Below are 16,799 nucleotides of genomic sequence, written 5' to 3'. Positions count from 1 at the left end.
GACCTGATATCCAGAAAAGTTTCCTTCACCCAGTTTCCTGCCATCCCTTTATTAATTACCTTTTTCAAAAATCATGATTTATTCTTCAGGCATTTACCTTTAGGCAATATATAGAACTTGGCTCAGATTCTGCTTCAGTTAGTTGAATTATAATGTGACGTGGCCAGGTTTTCTTACTAATTTTCTAAATGAAAATTATAAGTCATGCCTTGCGAGATTGGTGTAAGGAGTAACCTCAGGTCCTGCAACACAGAACTTGTGCAGCTGGTGGTCACTCGAACTGTTTTACAAGCTTGACAATAGCAGTTACTTGACTTTTCTGAACCTTTTTTTCTCTAAAATGTTCTTGTTTGCTAGTACTTTAATTCTTAAAAATTTCCTTTGGTTTTCAAGAACTTCTTGACTTCCATGATCACATCATGTGTATTCCTTTTCCTCTATTCCTTTGTCCCTAATGTTTCATTAACCTGAAGGTCAGGCTGACCTTGAATTCACTCACTGTGTACCCCGGACTGGTGTTGAACCTGTGGCGATCTCCTGCCTCAGTCTCCTGAGTACTGGGATTACAGGTGTATGCCACAACGCCCAGCTGAGCTGTATATACCTTCAAAGGCATATTTGTCTCTGTATCCTCCATAAAGCTTTCCTAACTTCCTCTATCCTGTGGAATGTTATACTGATCATAGAGAACTTTTTTTGTTTTGTTTTTTTTTAGAGGAGGAAAGATTTATTTGGCTCACAGTTTGGTTTTTTTTTGGTACCGGGGATTGAACTCGGATCCTTGTGCTTGTGCAGCAGGCGGCGAAACCACTGAACTAAATCCCTGGCCCCTGGCTCACAGTTTTTGGATGTTTCAGTTCATAGTCAGCTGGCTCCAAGGCAGAGGGGCATGGAAGAGGAAAAATAGTCCACGGCAACCAGGCAGGTGAAAGCACATGTAGCCCTCTTTCTGTCCCTTATATCTTATGCAGGCTACCTGTCCTACTCAGGGTGTAGCCCTCACACCCTTAATCCTAGCCAGAACTATGCCAAACCAATCAGTGGTGTGATATACCCTTGATCATACACCCTTGATCCCACCACACACTCTAGTCCAGCCACCTCTGAACAGCCCACAGAGAACTTTTTAACCCTTGATATATTTTATGTCACATGTCATCTCTATTTTATCAGTTAGATTTGTGTAGATGAATGACAGGATGGCCAAACTGTAACCCAAAGTCCACTTACTTATCACAGTGTCAACACTGAAATTAATCCTGAATACAGAGGTTTTATTTTAGAAAAAACAACTCCCACATTAACATCTTTTGTATTAAAAGAAAAATAATATCCTTGCTGTAGGTTCACCACCACTACCATAAAGTAAAACTGTCTCTGATAAAGACAGGGTAAGTACCTAGGCCCTACGATGCCTCATCTGGTATTCTTTTGTCTAAATGACCCCCAAGAATAAATGTTTTCTGACTTCTGTTGTACTTACACAGTGCTGAAGTTAAGCCTTCAGAAACATTAATGCCTTACGCTACATTTGTTGAGTGAATTCGTCTCAACAAATATTTACTGAGTGCTTATTATATGCCACATGTTTTGTATTTCTCCCATTGTTCAACGTATTGCCAGATAGAAGTCAGTTACTGGCTTAAGGTTATTTTATAGATTTATTCAGTCAGCCTAAATACTGTGTTGTGTGGTTTTTTTTTTTAAATACTGTGTTTATATTGCACATCAGGGGAAAGGAGATTTTTCTTAGTGCTGACATGTTCCTGTATCACAAGCTCAGCCTAGAGAAAGACAGTAAAATGGTTATGTAGTAAACATATAGTTAAATAGAAGATGAAGTCCTAGGCTTGACTAATTTATCTGTGAGTAGTCACTGCTGCTCCTGGGATGAAATGAAGGTAGAAGAGGAGCTTTGTATTGTCTTAGCCTCTGACTACAGGTTGTAGTTCCCCACTAGAGAGATAAACAACATGAGTACCTAGATATTTTTATAGGTGAAGTACTCTATTTTTTTGAGGTAAAAGCAAAAAGGAGTCTGTAATTCAGTAAATTATTTTCAAATAGATGACATAGATGTGCGTATATGTAATTTATGGAGAAAAACTTTCCCGTTGTCTCTCTTGTGTTTCTTGGTTTGTTTTCCTGTTACAAGGAATTTGGGGCTCATGTAGAACCTCAGATTAATTTCAGTAGTGTTGTGCTTACTGCACAGACTGCATAGTAACATGAATATGCACTTCTATAATGTGATTCATCTTTCCTACTACCTGCTTGTTGTCGTGCTTTACCACCATTGTAATGGGTTTCATTTCCTAGAAGCTGAGTCAGGCCCTTTTACTGTGGGCATTTAAGGTTATGTAATAAGGATAGTGTAACCACTATGTGGAGAAACTTAGGAATTTCTTCAAAAGACATGTTAACGTAAATATCTAAAAATTCCTGAGTAAAGACAAAGCATAACCTATTACTGTAGCTCCTAGAAATAACATTTCTAATTGACAGAAACTACAACAGAAATCATTTTGTTTTTTACTTCATAGTATTCTAAAAGTTTTACTTTTTTTTTTTTTTTGGTACAGGGATTGAACTCGGGTCCTTGTGCTTGTGAGGCAGGCGGTGGAACAACTGAGCTAAATCCCCAGCCCCAGTTTTACTCTTAAATAGCAGATCATCTGGACATTATTTTCTTGACCCTAGTCTATGTTGAAGTAGTGTGTTAGCATCACAGGTAAATTAAGGAAGAGTCAAACTGCATTTAAAATTCTGCTTGTAAGTCAGTTATGTGTCCCCATTTATTTAACCTTTCAAGATAAATAGTAAAATAAGAGTTTGAAAGGAAAAGAGGTATTCAGAATTTAAGTATAACTAGGGCTGGGAATGTAGCTCAGTGGCGCTGCGCCTGCCTGGCAAGCTCAAGGTCCTGAGTTTGATTCCTGGTGTGTGTGTGGGCCGGGGGGGATTTAAGTATAACTCATCCTTCCCTGACTGCCACTGCCTGCCATTCCACCTAAAGAAAAGTGTTCTTTCCTTTCCAAATGTGACAGATTAGAAGTGTGATTAAAATTTCAAGTGTAGCTATTTAAGAAATTCCTAGCTTGCAGTATATAATACACTTACATAATAATGGGATTTACATTGCTACCAATTAATGATTTAATTGTTACAAACTGTTTTACATTCACACCTTGTGGCTTGTGCTTAATTCCAGTTTCTTCATGTTCCTTTAGAATGTACAGTAATGGCTCATTTCCTGATTGGGCACTTACGTATTAGTCAAATCATTTAAAATGACTTTTTAGAAATGTGACTGCTCCTATACAGTTTCAGGCACATGGTAAAAATTTGCCATCTTAAGGAATTTTTGTTTTTATATAAATCTGATACTGTGTTACAAGATAGAAATGTCATTTAAAGCTTTATTCACATTAAACCTTTTGCTGTGAGTCTTTTACTGGTAGGCTGGCACTCTGAGGGAGAAGCTGTCAGTGCTCTCCCGAGCCCAGCGTTGGCAGGCCCTGGAAGCTTGCTAAGACACATCTCAGTCACATGCTGGGCTGGTGCTCAGGCTGTGCCGTAACACGCCTTCCAGGAGATTCTGATATGTGGTCATGTTTGAGAATCCCTGCTTTTTTTTTTTTTTACCAGGGATCGAACTCAGGTCCTTGTGCTTGCACAGCAGGTGGCGAAACCACTGAGCTAAATCCCCAGCCCAGAGAATCCCTGGTTTGTATGCAAGCTTTGTATGCAGTAGTTTACACTGCCTCACCTAAAACTGCTCTTCAGTTTTTATTTTTATTTATTTTTGATTTCTTGAGACAAGGTCTTTTTATGTAACCCAGGCTGGCCTTGAACTTGCAATCCCCCTGCTTCAGCACTTCTAAGTGTTAGATGTGGGCCACCATGGCTAGCTCAGTTTTTATTTGAAAGTTGTATTTAAGGGCCGGGGATTTAGCTCAGTGGTGCCACACCTGCCTCCGAAGCTCAAGGTCCTGAGTTCAATCCCAGGTACCAAAAAAAAAAAAAAACCTAAGAACTAAAACATTCCCTGCTGTGGTGGCACATAACCTGTCCCTGGACTCCAGAGGCTGAAGCAGGATGATTGCCAAAAGTTTAAGGCCAACCTGGGCAACATAGTTGAGTTCAATAACAGATTGGACTATATAGGTTTCCAAAAAATTAAAATTTGTAAAATTTAAAAGAGCTGAGGGTGTAGTTTAGTGGTGTAGAGTACTTGTCTAGCATGTGCAAGGCCCTTGCTTCAATCCTAAAAAAGGAAAGCTAAAACATTTTGTAGATTTTTGTTGTTGTTGTTTTAAGATTGTAGCATATATTACTTTATTTTTCTTTATGGTGTCATTGGGGAATTGGGAATATCATATCAGAAAACAGTATGATTATTTGTGTGATTTTTTTTGGTGGGGGCAATATTTTCAAAATACAGAAAAAAAATATTTTTCTTTTGTGGTACTCCTGTTTTCAAGCTAGCATATTGTTAAATGAAAATATCAAATATTTTAAAATTCAAATCATTTTTAAATGACTGCATTTCTTGTTTTATGTGTAGTACAAATACTATTTTTAAATTGAATGGCCACCAGTATATGTGATAACTTGATTCATTTTGAACAGATAAAAAGAATGAGTAACTTAGCTAGGTGTGGTGTGTACATCTGTAATCCCAGCACTCAGGAGATGGAAGCAGGAGGATTGCTGTGAGTTTAAGCCCAGCCTGGGATGCGTAGTGAGTTCAAGACTAGCCTGAACTACATAGGGAGACCCTCCTCAATTAAAAAAAGATTGAGTATTTTGAAATTGACTGTTGTAGTAGTCACCGTTCTCTCTGACATGTTTAAAAGGAGATTTGTTGTTGTTTTTTGTTTTTCTTTGAGGCAGGGTCTTACTGTGTTGTTCAGGCTGGCCTTGAACTCCTCGAGGTGATCCTTCTGCCTCAGCCTCCTGAGTACCAGGATTAGAGGCAGCACCACACTGCACCTGACTTGGCTTTTGTTTATTAATGTACATTCAGACCCTTGACAGTATATGTCTACAGGTTATACTTTTCTGGTACTTTCTGATTAATGTGTGCTATGGGCACCTGTGAACTGAGTGACATAAAATAACCAGGTCAGTCTTATTATTGGCAGCTTGGTAGGAGGAAGATTTGAATTCTATGAACTAAATGCGAGTCATGAAACTGTTCCACTTGTTTGTTGCGGTAGTCATTGACAGCTTTGCCTGTTCTTCTCTAAAATTGTATTATATCAGGCCTGTGCCATGTATCTCTAATTTATTAGAATGTCGTGTTTGTTAGTGATAGGTGTCCTAATTCATATTATTAACTTATCCACCAGTTTAAATTCACTGGTTTAGTGGTACTAGTAAAGTTTAGTTTTATGCGAATTCATTTTACATTTGATTATTCTTTAAATTTCAGGATGGTGAGGAAGAGGAAAATGAGAAAGGTATGTTTGATGCTAAGTAGAGTGTAAATTGCTGACTTAAAAAGTACATTATGTGAAAATAAAGCATTCTTTATTTGAAATCTTAATTTTAAATGAGTTTATTTTTCAAATTTATCAATGTAGTGAATTAAGTTAGTATCTTGGTTTATTTTTCAATTGATTTTAATTTCCTTTTGAACACATGTTCTAACTGAATGGTACATATCAGTTACTGTATTGAACATGCCATTTTTTACTTTAATTTTAATTTCATTTTAAAAGTAACGTAGAGTATACGGTAAGTGGATTGTGTCCTTAGGACAACACTGCAGTAACTCATACGTGCTTACTGGAGTCGCGCTGTGTGGCTCCTAGGCAGCTAGCCCTAAGTGTGCTGAGTGACCAGAACACTGACTTGTGTTTGCTGCTTTGAGAACTGTTATGCAGGCTTCTGACAGGTGTAGTAGTTTGAGAGCTATCTCACCCAACGTAATTACGAGGACAACAGTAGCAATACGTGTTGCTCAGTGTGAGGTTGAGTTCTTGGACAGAAGTCAAAGAATTCTTGGGCTAGAAAAGGACACGGAGCAGGTTTCTAAAAAAGGCAGAGGAAAAGCCCAGACCAATGATGAGTGAAATGAAGCTACTGACTGCAAACCTCACGCACCTGAGAAGCCTCTCAATTTTGTGGGAATGCAGGATGTCTTTGAAAATGGTAATTGCGGACTGACTGGACAGGATGAAGACTGGAAATGGCCGATTTCACGGACATTATGGAGCAGGAGCGTCTTCAGAGCCTTCGTAGCTGTTTTCCATACAGTCCTGGACTTCTGGGAGTAGAAGAGTGAAAAAGATGGGTCCTTGAAAACTTTGAAGACTGAGGATATCCTCAGCTGGTGATCTTCCAGGAAGTCACTGTGGGAGCTCTGAAGGCCCCAAGGGTTAAATCCTAAGGCGACACGAACATTGCACAACAAATCTGCATCCCATGGAGGATCAAAATCGCCCACCTGCCACTCACTTCTAACCAGAAATGAAGAGCTGGTATCTTCAGGATGGAACTCTTTTCTCACTATTGTTGTTTGATGTTTATATGTAGAGATCATTTTTCCCATGAAGATAAGTGATCCTGGGTAAAGGATTGTTTATGTTAGTCAATGCCCTGTGTTTCTCCCCCTAACCTTCCATCAGTGCTAATAACTGGCTTTATATTTTCTAGGTCCTATTCTAGGTTATGAGTATAAAATTGTTTAAACTTCTTGTTTTGCCATATTTATTCCTGTTAAATCCTCTTAGATATAGCAGGTTCTGGTGATGGTACACAAGAAGTATCTAAACCTCTTCCTTCAGAAGGGAACCTAGCTGAAGCTGATCACACAGCTCACGAAGAGATGGAAGCTAATGCGACTGTGAAAGAAGCTGAGGATGACAACATCTCGGTCACAATCCAGGCTGAAGATGCCATCACTCTGGATTTTGATGGTGATGACCTCCTAGAAACAGGTAAAAATGTGAAAATTACAGATTCTGAAGCAAGTAAGCCAAAAGATGGGCAGGACGTCGTTGCACAGAGCCCGGAGAAGGAAACCAAGGATTATGAGATGAATGTGAACCATAAAGATGGTAAGAAGGAAGACTTCGTGAAGGGTGATCCTGTCGAGAAGGAAGCCAGAGAAAGTTCTAAGAAAGCAGAATCTGGAGACAAAGAAAAGGATACTTTGAAGAAAGGGCCCTCGTCTACTGGGGCCTGTGGTCAAGCAAAGAGGTTTGTTTTTCTATGTCAGTTCTTTACGATACTGAATTCCAGCATTCAATAAGATCACTCTACATTAAGGGGGTGGCTTCAAGACCATGTACAGTAATTAGTGTCTTATGATCCTGCCTATAATATTTTTGACCGTCATAAGTTACTTTTTAAAAAATTCAAGATCTTCATAACATGCAGTGTGTCCTACTGATTGCTTTGTCAAAATTGTCAGCATACATTTGGTTCTTTTTGGTTGTTTTTGGTTTTTTTTTTTCCAATTGACAATTTTTTGTGTTTTATTTTTTAAAATCCTTGTGATGATGGTTAATGAACAACTATCAGTTCTAAGAACACAAAATGAAGCAAGTCCCAGTCCTGAAATCTGGAGAAGATGGCCATATATCCACTGAATAGAATTGTCAGAAAATCTAGATCTTCAGGCATCTTGGGGAAAATATCAGTAGAAGAATCCTAAGGGAATCATTTGGTCAAATAACCTAATCTGGGCTTTTGGAATTGTTAATTTGTATTAATAGTGCTACTTTGCAATATAGTCAATATCAAGCTGTTCGATTTTTGTTTTTGTTTTTGTTTTTTGTTTTCAATTTTCTTCTGGTGATTTGCCTCTTTAGCTCTTCCAAGGAATCTAAAGACAGCAAGACATCATCTAAAGATGACAAAGGTATTTTTCCTGTTTATTTCAGTGATTACATTGCCTGTTGTCACTAGAAAGGAATAGTTGCCTGATTTCCTTTGACATTCGGTCCTTAAAAATTTTTACAGACTGAAAATTATGTGTGGCCTTTTGGTATTGTAAAGTTAGATTATATGTAGCAAACTCTGTGATTAAATCATTACTCTTTTTAAACTGATATAAATATGTTTAAAAAACCCATTTGCTAGAGAAATTTATCTGTTGTGTTCTAAGCTACTGTATTACATATTGGTAGATACTTCATTTTCTTACATTATAATTTCAGAAATATGTTTAGTTGCAGTAGTCTGTGATCTCTGTACCTGACCGACCACATTTACTTCTCTGTCCTTTTCTGTTTAGGAGGAGATGTATATAATAAATAGTCCTTGTGCACATTTGTGGGGTCTAGTATGAAAACAAAAAGCAATCTCTTACATTTGGTTTTACTTTTTTCATTCTTTAAATGAGCTTAATTCTATTAATATACCTAGTATACAGTATTTTTTTTTTTTTGTACCGGGCATTGAACTCAGGACCTTGCGTTTGCAAGACAGGCAGTAGAACCACTGAGCTAAATCCCCAGCCCAGTATACAGTATTTTAATGCTTAAGAATTTATTTCCTAGCTTTTTGGGGGTTTTTTGGTACTGGAGATCGAACTCGGGACCTTGCGTTTGTGAGGCAGGCAGTGGAACCACTGAGGTAAATCCCCGGCCCTGCAGTGGATCAGCTGCCTGCCTCACAAGCGCAAGGACCCCAGTTTGATCCCCAGTACCAAAAAAAAAAAGAATAGAAAAGCATTGTCTTAGAACTCATACAGTTGGAAGTATATAAACTCATTCACACATTCATAAGATTTTGACTATGGTAAGGTCATGTTATTAAAACTGAGTGGATTTTATAGTTTGAAAGAACATTGTCTTCATTATTTGCAAAAACATTTCTGATTAAGATACTTAAACGTCTGATATTACATCTGTTCTAGGAAGTACAAGTAGTACTAGTGGTAGCAGTGGAAGCTCAACTAAAAATATCTGGGTTAGTGGACTTTCTTCTAATACTAAAGCTGCTGATTTGAAGAATCTCTTTGGCAAATATGGAAAGGTACATTCTTTTCACTTTCTTATGCATCTTTCTAATGTCTGCATTTGAAACAGATTATATTCAAAACACTATTATGTAAATATATTTACTTTTTGTGTCCCTTCAAGTGTTACAGGAATATTGTGTTCCTAGGTAATAGTAGATAAAGGTTAGGGCTAAAGCTGAACGGTATTTTACAGTCACTCTCACTCTGGGTTCTGGAGATTTTTGTATTTGAAACATAAACCCATTTGAGCCAAGGACTTGGTTTCATACTTTTTTTTTCTAGTAGCAAGCATGAGATCTGACACATTCTTGAAGTCAGTTTGGTCCTCTTGAAAATATAAGTAGGCTGGTTTAGGTAATAAGATATGTAAATTGGGGGAAAAACAACTGATCCCTATTACTAGACAGGGGTGTGTGTGTGTGTGTGTGTGTGTGTTTTGTAGATAATCAGAAGTTAATTCTAAATGCTATGAAGCAAAAATGTCAGGCATTACGAGAGAAAAGAGGCGGCTTTACTATGGCTCACATGGCAAGAAAAATTTCTCTGGCATTTCAGGGGAGACCTGAAAAAAGAGAAGTAGTATCAGTGGATACCTGTTGCATTGGAGTGCAATTGGTCTGTATTAGAACTCTTCAATACTTTGTATTTAATACAATATGTATTTTTTTTTTGGTACCGGGGATCGAACTCAGGTCCTTGCACTTGCGCAGCAGGCAGCGAAACCACTGAGCTAAATCCCCAGCCCAATATAATATGTATGGAAAACTAAAATGAATTAATACTCTAGTATAAGCTCTTGTAAATTCTTGTGTCAGATACAGAACACTGAGAATTGTAGTCACATAATCAGTTGTGGTATATCCTTTTTTTTTTTTTGGTATCAGAACCTTGAGCTTGCAAGGCAGGGAGCAGCACCACTAAGCTAAATCCCCGACACTTTTTTTTTCTATTTTAATAGTTTAAAAGTATTAAAACAGTATTTTAGTGTTGATATTTATTGGGGCTAAAACCACTTAAGGATACCATCCACTTGGTAACATGATATTGGGCTTCCCAGAACCGAGATAAAACCTGACAGTTTCTAGTGATGCACACTAAATAAAACCCCAAAGTTCCTTGTAAAGACAGCGTCTTGCCATGTAGCTCAGGCTGGCCTGGAACCCATGGCAATCATGCCTCAGCTTCCTGAGTGCTAGGATTACAGGTATGCACCACCACACCGAGCCTAAATTGTTTCTTGACATGTAAGATAGATGATGATTACAAGAATCTCAAACAACATACCTGGAACTGATCCTGCATGAATGTCCTATGTCTTTTACTTTGAATAGTGAAATTTCATCTTTTTATAAAAGTGTATAGTTATAAAGCTGTAAAATTTTCTAAAGTATATTCTCATTTTAATAGGTGCTAAGTGCAAAGGTGGTTACAAATGCTCGAAGTCCTGGGGCAAAATGCTATGGTATTGTCACTATGTCTTCAAGCACAGAAGTGTCCAGATGTATTGCACATCTTCATCGAACTGAACTGCATGGCCAGCTGATTTCTGTGGAGAAGGTAAGTTTGCCTTACGGTTTGTAACAGGGAGATTAATGTGATGGCTGATTCAGGTTGAGCATCTCTAATCTGATAACCAGAATCTGAATGAAACTTCTTTGGTTTTCTTGAGACAGGGTCTTGCTATTTAGTTCAGGCTGGCCTTTGGATTCGCTATGTAGCCCATGCTGGTCTTAAACTCACAAAAATCCTCCTGCCTCAAACCCCCAAGTGCTGGGATTACAGGCATGTGCCACCATGCGTGGCCAAAATCTGAAGTTTTTTGAGTGCAACAGTGTTCAAAAAGTTTTGAACTTTGAAGCATTTTGAATTTCATATTTTCAGATTAAGGATGCCCATCTGGTAAAGTCTATGGAAATATTTCAAAATCTGAAACCTTCCCAGTTTCAGTCATTTCAAATAAAAGGTATTTAACTTGTAATTCTCACTTTAAAGATAACACTCGCAGAAAGTAAAACTGAGTGATTTTTATTTTTATGTATTTATTTTAAAATTTATTTTTCTGTAGTTTTTTTTAATCTTTACTGAATTTACTGTCACCAACCCACTTTTCATAGTCATAAAACATAAATTTACAGTTTTTTTTCTGGTTTAAACCTCTTAGGTAAAAGGTGATCCTTCTAAGAAAGAAATGAAGAAAGAAAATGATGAAAAGAGTAGTTCAAGAAGTTCCGGAGATAAAAAGAATATGAATGATAGAAGTAGCAAGTAAGGATTTATTCATTTTAATTCTGAGGGGTTGCTAGAAGAATTTTTTTTTTTTTTGCTTAAATTCTTTTATTGGTACATTTTAGGTATATAATACATTTACATTTATCATTGGGTGTTTGTACCTGTACATGATGTATCTTGGTTCTTATTTTTTCCCCATTACCTGTGCACCCTTCACCCCCTCCACCCTTCCCTATTTACATAGACTTTGTTTCCATTTTTTTCTTTTCTCATAATTTTTCCCTAGAAGAATTTTTTAAAAAAAATAAGCAGTTAAGACTTTTTGGTCCCCTAATGAAGTAGTTCTAAGTCTGTTTTCTTGTCTGGGCTGATATGGTCAGGACACAAACCTCTGTCAAGAAAGAAGAGAAGAGATTATCCGAAAAATCTGAGAAAAAAGAAAGCAAGGATAATAAGAAAATGGAAAGTAAAGAAGAGAAGAATGATAATGGAACAAGTGGCCAGATTTCAGAATCGAGTAAAAAAAATGAAGAAAAGAAACGAATAAGTATGCTGTCTTTCTTCTCGATCCCTTTCTAGTGCACTCTACAACTTAGCTTTTATAGTGAAGAGAAAACCCAAGGTGATAAAAATCCATATGACTGTTCAGATTTTTAGGTGTCTGTGATATAAAAGGAGGCATAGAAGGACTAATTGTCTTCTCCTTTTCTACTCTTGAGAAATGAGTATGTTCTTTCAATTAAGCTTTATTATGAAGTCTGAGTTGACTTGGGCTAGGGATCTAGCAAAAAAAATGAGTTGATTTAAAATGGTCATTAATTTGTAGTGTTGAGTTTTCGGATTTTTTTTTTTTTGGTACTGGGAATCTAACTGAGGACCTTGCCTTTGTTTAGGCAGGTGCGGTGCCACTGAGCTAAAATCCCGGCCCTAGGATCTTTTGATATCATTGAAAATACATTTATATTAGCAGGTTGAACTGTTTAAACATCTTTCTGTTTAAACTCTCAGAATAAAAAAAAAAAAGTAGATTTTTAATTTCATGTTATTTGTACATATCTGGGTAAGAATTCAGTATTTTTACAAATTTATGTTATTTTTTCACCAAAATATTTTTTAGACGTGTTTGTGGTTTTTTTTCGCTTTTTTTTCCTCTTAGGTTCAAAGAGTCCAGGACATATGGTAATACTAGACCAAACTAAAGGAGATCATTGCAGGCCATCAAGAAGAGGAAGATATGAGAAAGTAAGTCTTGAGGAAGTTGAATACCGTTTGAACTGTTTCCAAAAGATGATACTGTTATCTCTGTAGCCATTTTTCCATGCTGCACGATCTGAGAAAAAGGACACAGCATGTTACTTGAACTCCTTAAATGACCAGCTAACCTTGCAAAATAAAACCCTCAATTTGCTTCTGGTTGTCTCATACTTTTTATCTGTAGATTCATGCAAGAAGCAAGGAAAAGGAGAGAGCTAGCCTAGATAAAAAGAGGGACAAAGACTACAGAAGGAAAGAGATCTTGCCTTTTGAAAAGATGAAAGAACAGAGATTGAGAGAACATTTAGTTCGTTTTGAAAGGCTGCGACGAGCAATGGAACTTCGAAGGTATGAAAGTGTGTTTTATACCTGTCTTCAAATACAGGTACATTTTAACACTAAGCCAGCTTTTTAGAAATTGCATTCCCACAGAAGACTGTTGACCACGTTACAGAAGTGTAGTACCATCTAATGCTTTAAGTTTGCATAGCACTTTACTTTTTTTGGGGGGGGGGTACCGGGGATCGAACTTAGGTCCTTGTACTTGCACAGCAGGCAGCGAAACCACTGAACTAAATCCCTGGCCCAGCACTTTATATTTTAACAAAGTGCTTTTCTATCTGTTACCTCCCAGCTCAACAGTTCTGTAAGGTTGCTGATGCTCAGTATTCAGTTCAAAAACGTGGAGGCCCAGAGAGGCGAAATGGCTGTTCCAGTGCCACAGACCACTGAGTGGCAGAGTCGGGACTCAGAGCCAAGTCTTCTGACTCCAAGTCCAATGCTCTTTTCTCTGCTCCAAAGCTGCTGCCATCAAAACATGACCTTAAAGGGAAAAACTGATTTTGAGATAGTTCAAAGTAAGCTACAGTGTTCAGATACTATGTTGAAATTTTAACAAATTTAGCAAAAATATATTGTTCTTTGGATCAGTGCCTAAGTGAAGGAAAATTTGCTCTGTGAGCCTGATTTATTCAAACTCAACCCCGAACAAGCATTCTCTTAAACTGAAAAGAAAACTAAAAACCCATTTTTGATGTCATTTGAAAATCCTTGTGAATGTGTTTTATAGTATATTTTCATAAATGTTAACCTGTCTTGTCCACTTGCAAGATTTCAAGGAACTCTGCCAAGGAGAAATATTTTCAGCAACTTAGATAAAATAACCATTATCATACATCTTTAGCAAAAGGAAATAATCCTGCTCAAAACCCACACCCCCCCTTTTTAGACGAAGTCCCACTGTGCTTAGCTTCATATTTAATTCACAATGGGTTGGAGGAGAGTGGGAGTGGGGAGTGCCTATGGCAGTGCTTCCCAGAGCTGTTAGGTCAGAGCCTATTTATTTTGTCGTATTTTTATTTTAGAAAGTGAGTCCCACTATGTTGTCCAGGCTAGACCTCGAACTCCTGGGCTCAAGGGATCCTTCTCCCTCTGCCTCCCTATTAGCTGGGCCCACAGCGAGCACTATCTAGCCTGTTGCTCTTTTGTATGTGTTTTTGTTTTGTCTTTTTCTGCTGCCCTTTTAAATAAAGCTCCAGTGCTCTTTTCACTCTGCCGAAATAAAATTGATGTATAGCATACTTACCTGTACAAATAATTTCCAGAAAACTGATATGACTTAAGTATAATGTCAAAGAGAAATAAAAGTAATGTATCATAAAATACATACTCCTGAGGTGACTGTTTGGGCAAAACTTTACCTTTAGAAGCATTAATGAAGCAGTTAGGTGTTTGTGCCCTTTTAGACTCACTGAGAATGTGAACCTTACAAATACAGACTGATCCTGGTATGTTATTATGGTGAGTTCAGTACCAGGAGTGATGTAGATACTGTGATGTGGTTTTATTTGAAGTGCTGAACAACCTTTCTAAATCAAACCAGCCTTGCTTTCACACACACACCTTTGTGTGTGTTGTTGGGTTTGTGTTTGAACCCAAAGCCTTGAGCAAGGCCTCTACCACTGAGCTATATCTAACACGCACACACACACATGCGCGCACGCATGTGTGCTCTTTTTTGGAGACAGTCTTGCTAAATTGTCCAGGCTAGCCTTAAACTTGTGATTCTCTTGCCTCTGCCTCTCAAGTAATTGGGATTACAAGTGTGCACCACCATGCTAGGCAAGTCTAGCATTTTTTTAGAATGGTGTTAAATTCTAAGGCCTGATTTTTTTTTAAGGTTTTTTGTTGTTGTTCTTTTAATAACATGAATGTCCACTGTGACATTTTTTAAAAATATGAGGAATGTTAGGTAATTTTTGCTGTGTGGGACTGCCCTGATAATTGTTGCTTCCTACGTTAGAGTCCTTGGTGCCTAGCCGCAAAATGCTAGTAATGGCTTCATGGTCATTTTTATAATTAAAATTCCACAACAGTTTCCATGGAAGTAAAACTAACCACTGGGTTGCTAGAGGAAGACGTTGATGGACAAAAAAGTATCCTGACTACCTAAGAGTCAGGAAATGAGAGGCGCATTAAGAAAAGTCTAATATGACAATTCAGTGCAATGAGCATTTGAACTACGTGTGATTTGAAGAGCAGTTACAGGAGCTGGGGACTCCTGAGAGCCCTCAAGGGCATTGTTACATACAGCATTCGCTATAATCGTTGTTTGTAGTTATCACAAACTATCAAAATAAAGTGTATTACCGTTTTTAAGGCGATTTTTTTAAAAAGCTATACACTGGAAATTTTTCTATCCAAAACAATTGATTAGAAGATGCAGTTTTATAAATTCATATATGTAGATTATATTTCTTAAAATGTCAATTAATGGGCTACTATAGTGGGGATTTTGTTTAAACAGGAATCATCTAAAAGGCAGCTACTCTAAAAATTTTGCTACCCACTTGGTAGTCTTATAAATAAGTGATAGTATTGGAATCTGTTTGAAGTTTTATTTTGAATTCTCTTTCCAATTATATTAAATCTATAGAGATTAAGTTGAAGTTTAAAATTGCCAACCTCAAGAAATAATTCAAATTCAAAAGATCTTCTCTTTCACACAGTGCTAGCATAATTTAAGTATTTCTAAATACTGATTTTTGTTAGACGAAGAGAGATTGCAGAAAGAGAGCGTCGAGAGCGAGAACGAATTAGAATAATTCGTGAACGGGAAGAACGGGAACGCTTACAGAGAGAGAGAGAGCGCCTAGAAATTGAAAGGCAAAAACTAGAGAGAGAGAGAATGGAACGCGAACGCTTGGAAAGGGAACGCATTCGTATTGAACAGGTGCAGTCAGAAAATCTTTTCATCTTAAATAACTCACCTTTTTCAAACCCTGTGATTTTGCCCTGAAATTTGCTTTACTTGTTGTAAAGCTTCTATAGAGTGAATTCAGTTAATGAGCTTTGAAGTGTCCCAAAAGATAACAGTGAATTAGGTACTAGTTAAAAATACACCTAGTAGTCCTTGGTTCTAGATAATCGGTAATAACTCTACCTCTGCAGTATAATGGCAGCCTAATAGTCTGAGCATAGGACTCTGAGTCCAGAGTATTTGAAATCCAGGCTCTGTCACTGTCTCACTCTTAGAAAATAAGTACTTCCTTATGTATCCTAGTGGGAATGATTTCCCAAGGCTGGAGGGAAGTAATGCCTCTGTTTGCACAATTGTAACCCAAAGTTTTAAGGCACTTACTCCTAGTAAATATTATGGACTATATTTCTAATTGCCTTTAGATGCTTTAAGTCAAATGATTAAATTAAATCTGACCTTCCCCAATATTTTACTAGCTCTCACCACCCAGCCCCTGCTGTTTTTTAATGATACAGAAGAATGACATCTAGCTAAAGTCTAGATGGTTGAAATGCAGATCACTCATCTCAGGGGCATTTTTGCCTGGTGCTTGCCTAAGACGATTTCTTAGTGACTGGTTAGCTCCTGGTTGCACTTACGCTTACTTTCATCTTCATTTTCTATTGGTTGGTTCTTCCTTCTGTGTCTGAAGGAACGGCGTAAGGAAGCTGAAAGGATTGCTCGAGAACGAGAGGAACTCAGAAGGCAGCAGCAGCAGCTTCGTTATGAACAAGAAAAAAGGAATTCTCTGAAACGCCCACGTGATGTAGATCATAGGTAGTTGCTTACTCTCTTCCTTAACAGTTAGTTACACTTGCTACCTGGTCCCCATCAAGAATTAGGAAGTGCAGGTTCCCATCCCTGGAATAAAGGTTCTGGGCAGCAGCAGGGTTACAGTCCCGGGGTGGACCCAGTGCAGTATCCAACAGGAACAGCTTTTCCTCCTGTTTTCCTTCCTTAGTGCCAAGTCATTTTTCATCATGACTGGAAAGATGCAGTCCTAGCAAACTTTACAGTGGGTCTCAAACTCTCAGGGTCCTC

At 37.7% G+C, this 16,799-nt stretch overlaps 1 protein-coding gene across 10 annotated transcripts in view; it reads left to right on the top strand.

Annotated features, from left to right (window-relative positions):
• Nucleotides 1–16,799, top strand: part of Sltm (SAFB like transcription modulator) — a 47,721-nt gene that overhangs the window by 22,155 nt on the left and 8,767 nt on the right. For 3 of the 10 annotated variants that reach the window (XM_021237156.2, XM_004855731.4, XM_087198993.1), the window contains 11 exons: nucleotides 5,438–5,465; nucleotides 6,741–7,209; nucleotides 7,824–7,873; nucleotides 8,873–8,991; nucleotides 10,385–10,534; nucleotides 11,139–11,242; nucleotides 11,587–11,753; nucleotides 12,363–12,448; nucleotides 12,645–12,808; nucleotides 15,512–15,692; nucleotides 16,411–16,535. In XM_021237156.2, coding sequence (XP_021092815.2) covers nucleotides 5,438–5,465; nucleotides 6,741–7,209; nucleotides 7,824–7,873; nucleotides 8,873–8,991; nucleotides 10,385–10,534; nucleotides 11,139–11,242; nucleotides 11,587–11,753; nucleotides 12,363–12,448; nucleotides 12,645–12,808; nucleotides 15,512–15,692; nucleotides 16,411–16,535 — 1,643 coding nt within the window. The remainder of the gene's footprint in view (nucleotides 1–5,437; nucleotides 5,466–6,740; nucleotides 7,210–7,823; nucleotides 7,874–8,872; nucleotides 8,992–10,384; nucleotides 10,535–11,138; nucleotides 11,243–11,586; nucleotides 11,754–12,362; nucleotides 12,449–12,644; nucleotides 12,809–15,511; nucleotides 15,693–16,410; nucleotides 16,536–16,799) is intronic. The other 7 variants (XM_013076193.3, XM_021237158.2, XM_087198995.1 and 4 more) reach the window with 3 other exon arrangements.

This window comes from Heterocephalus glaber, unplaced genomic scaffold (assembly GCF_053883595.1).
Source record: "Heterocephalus glaber isolate CG9 unplaced genomic scaffold, H.glaber_assembly_v1.0 deba00001689, whole genome shotgun sequence".
NCBI lineage: Eukaryota > Metazoa > Chordata > Mammalia > Rodentia > Bathyergidae > Heterocephalus > Heterocephalus glaber.
The sequence above is the reverse complement of the archived record's forward strand: the minus strand, read 5'-3'. Positions and strand labels throughout refer to the sequence as shown.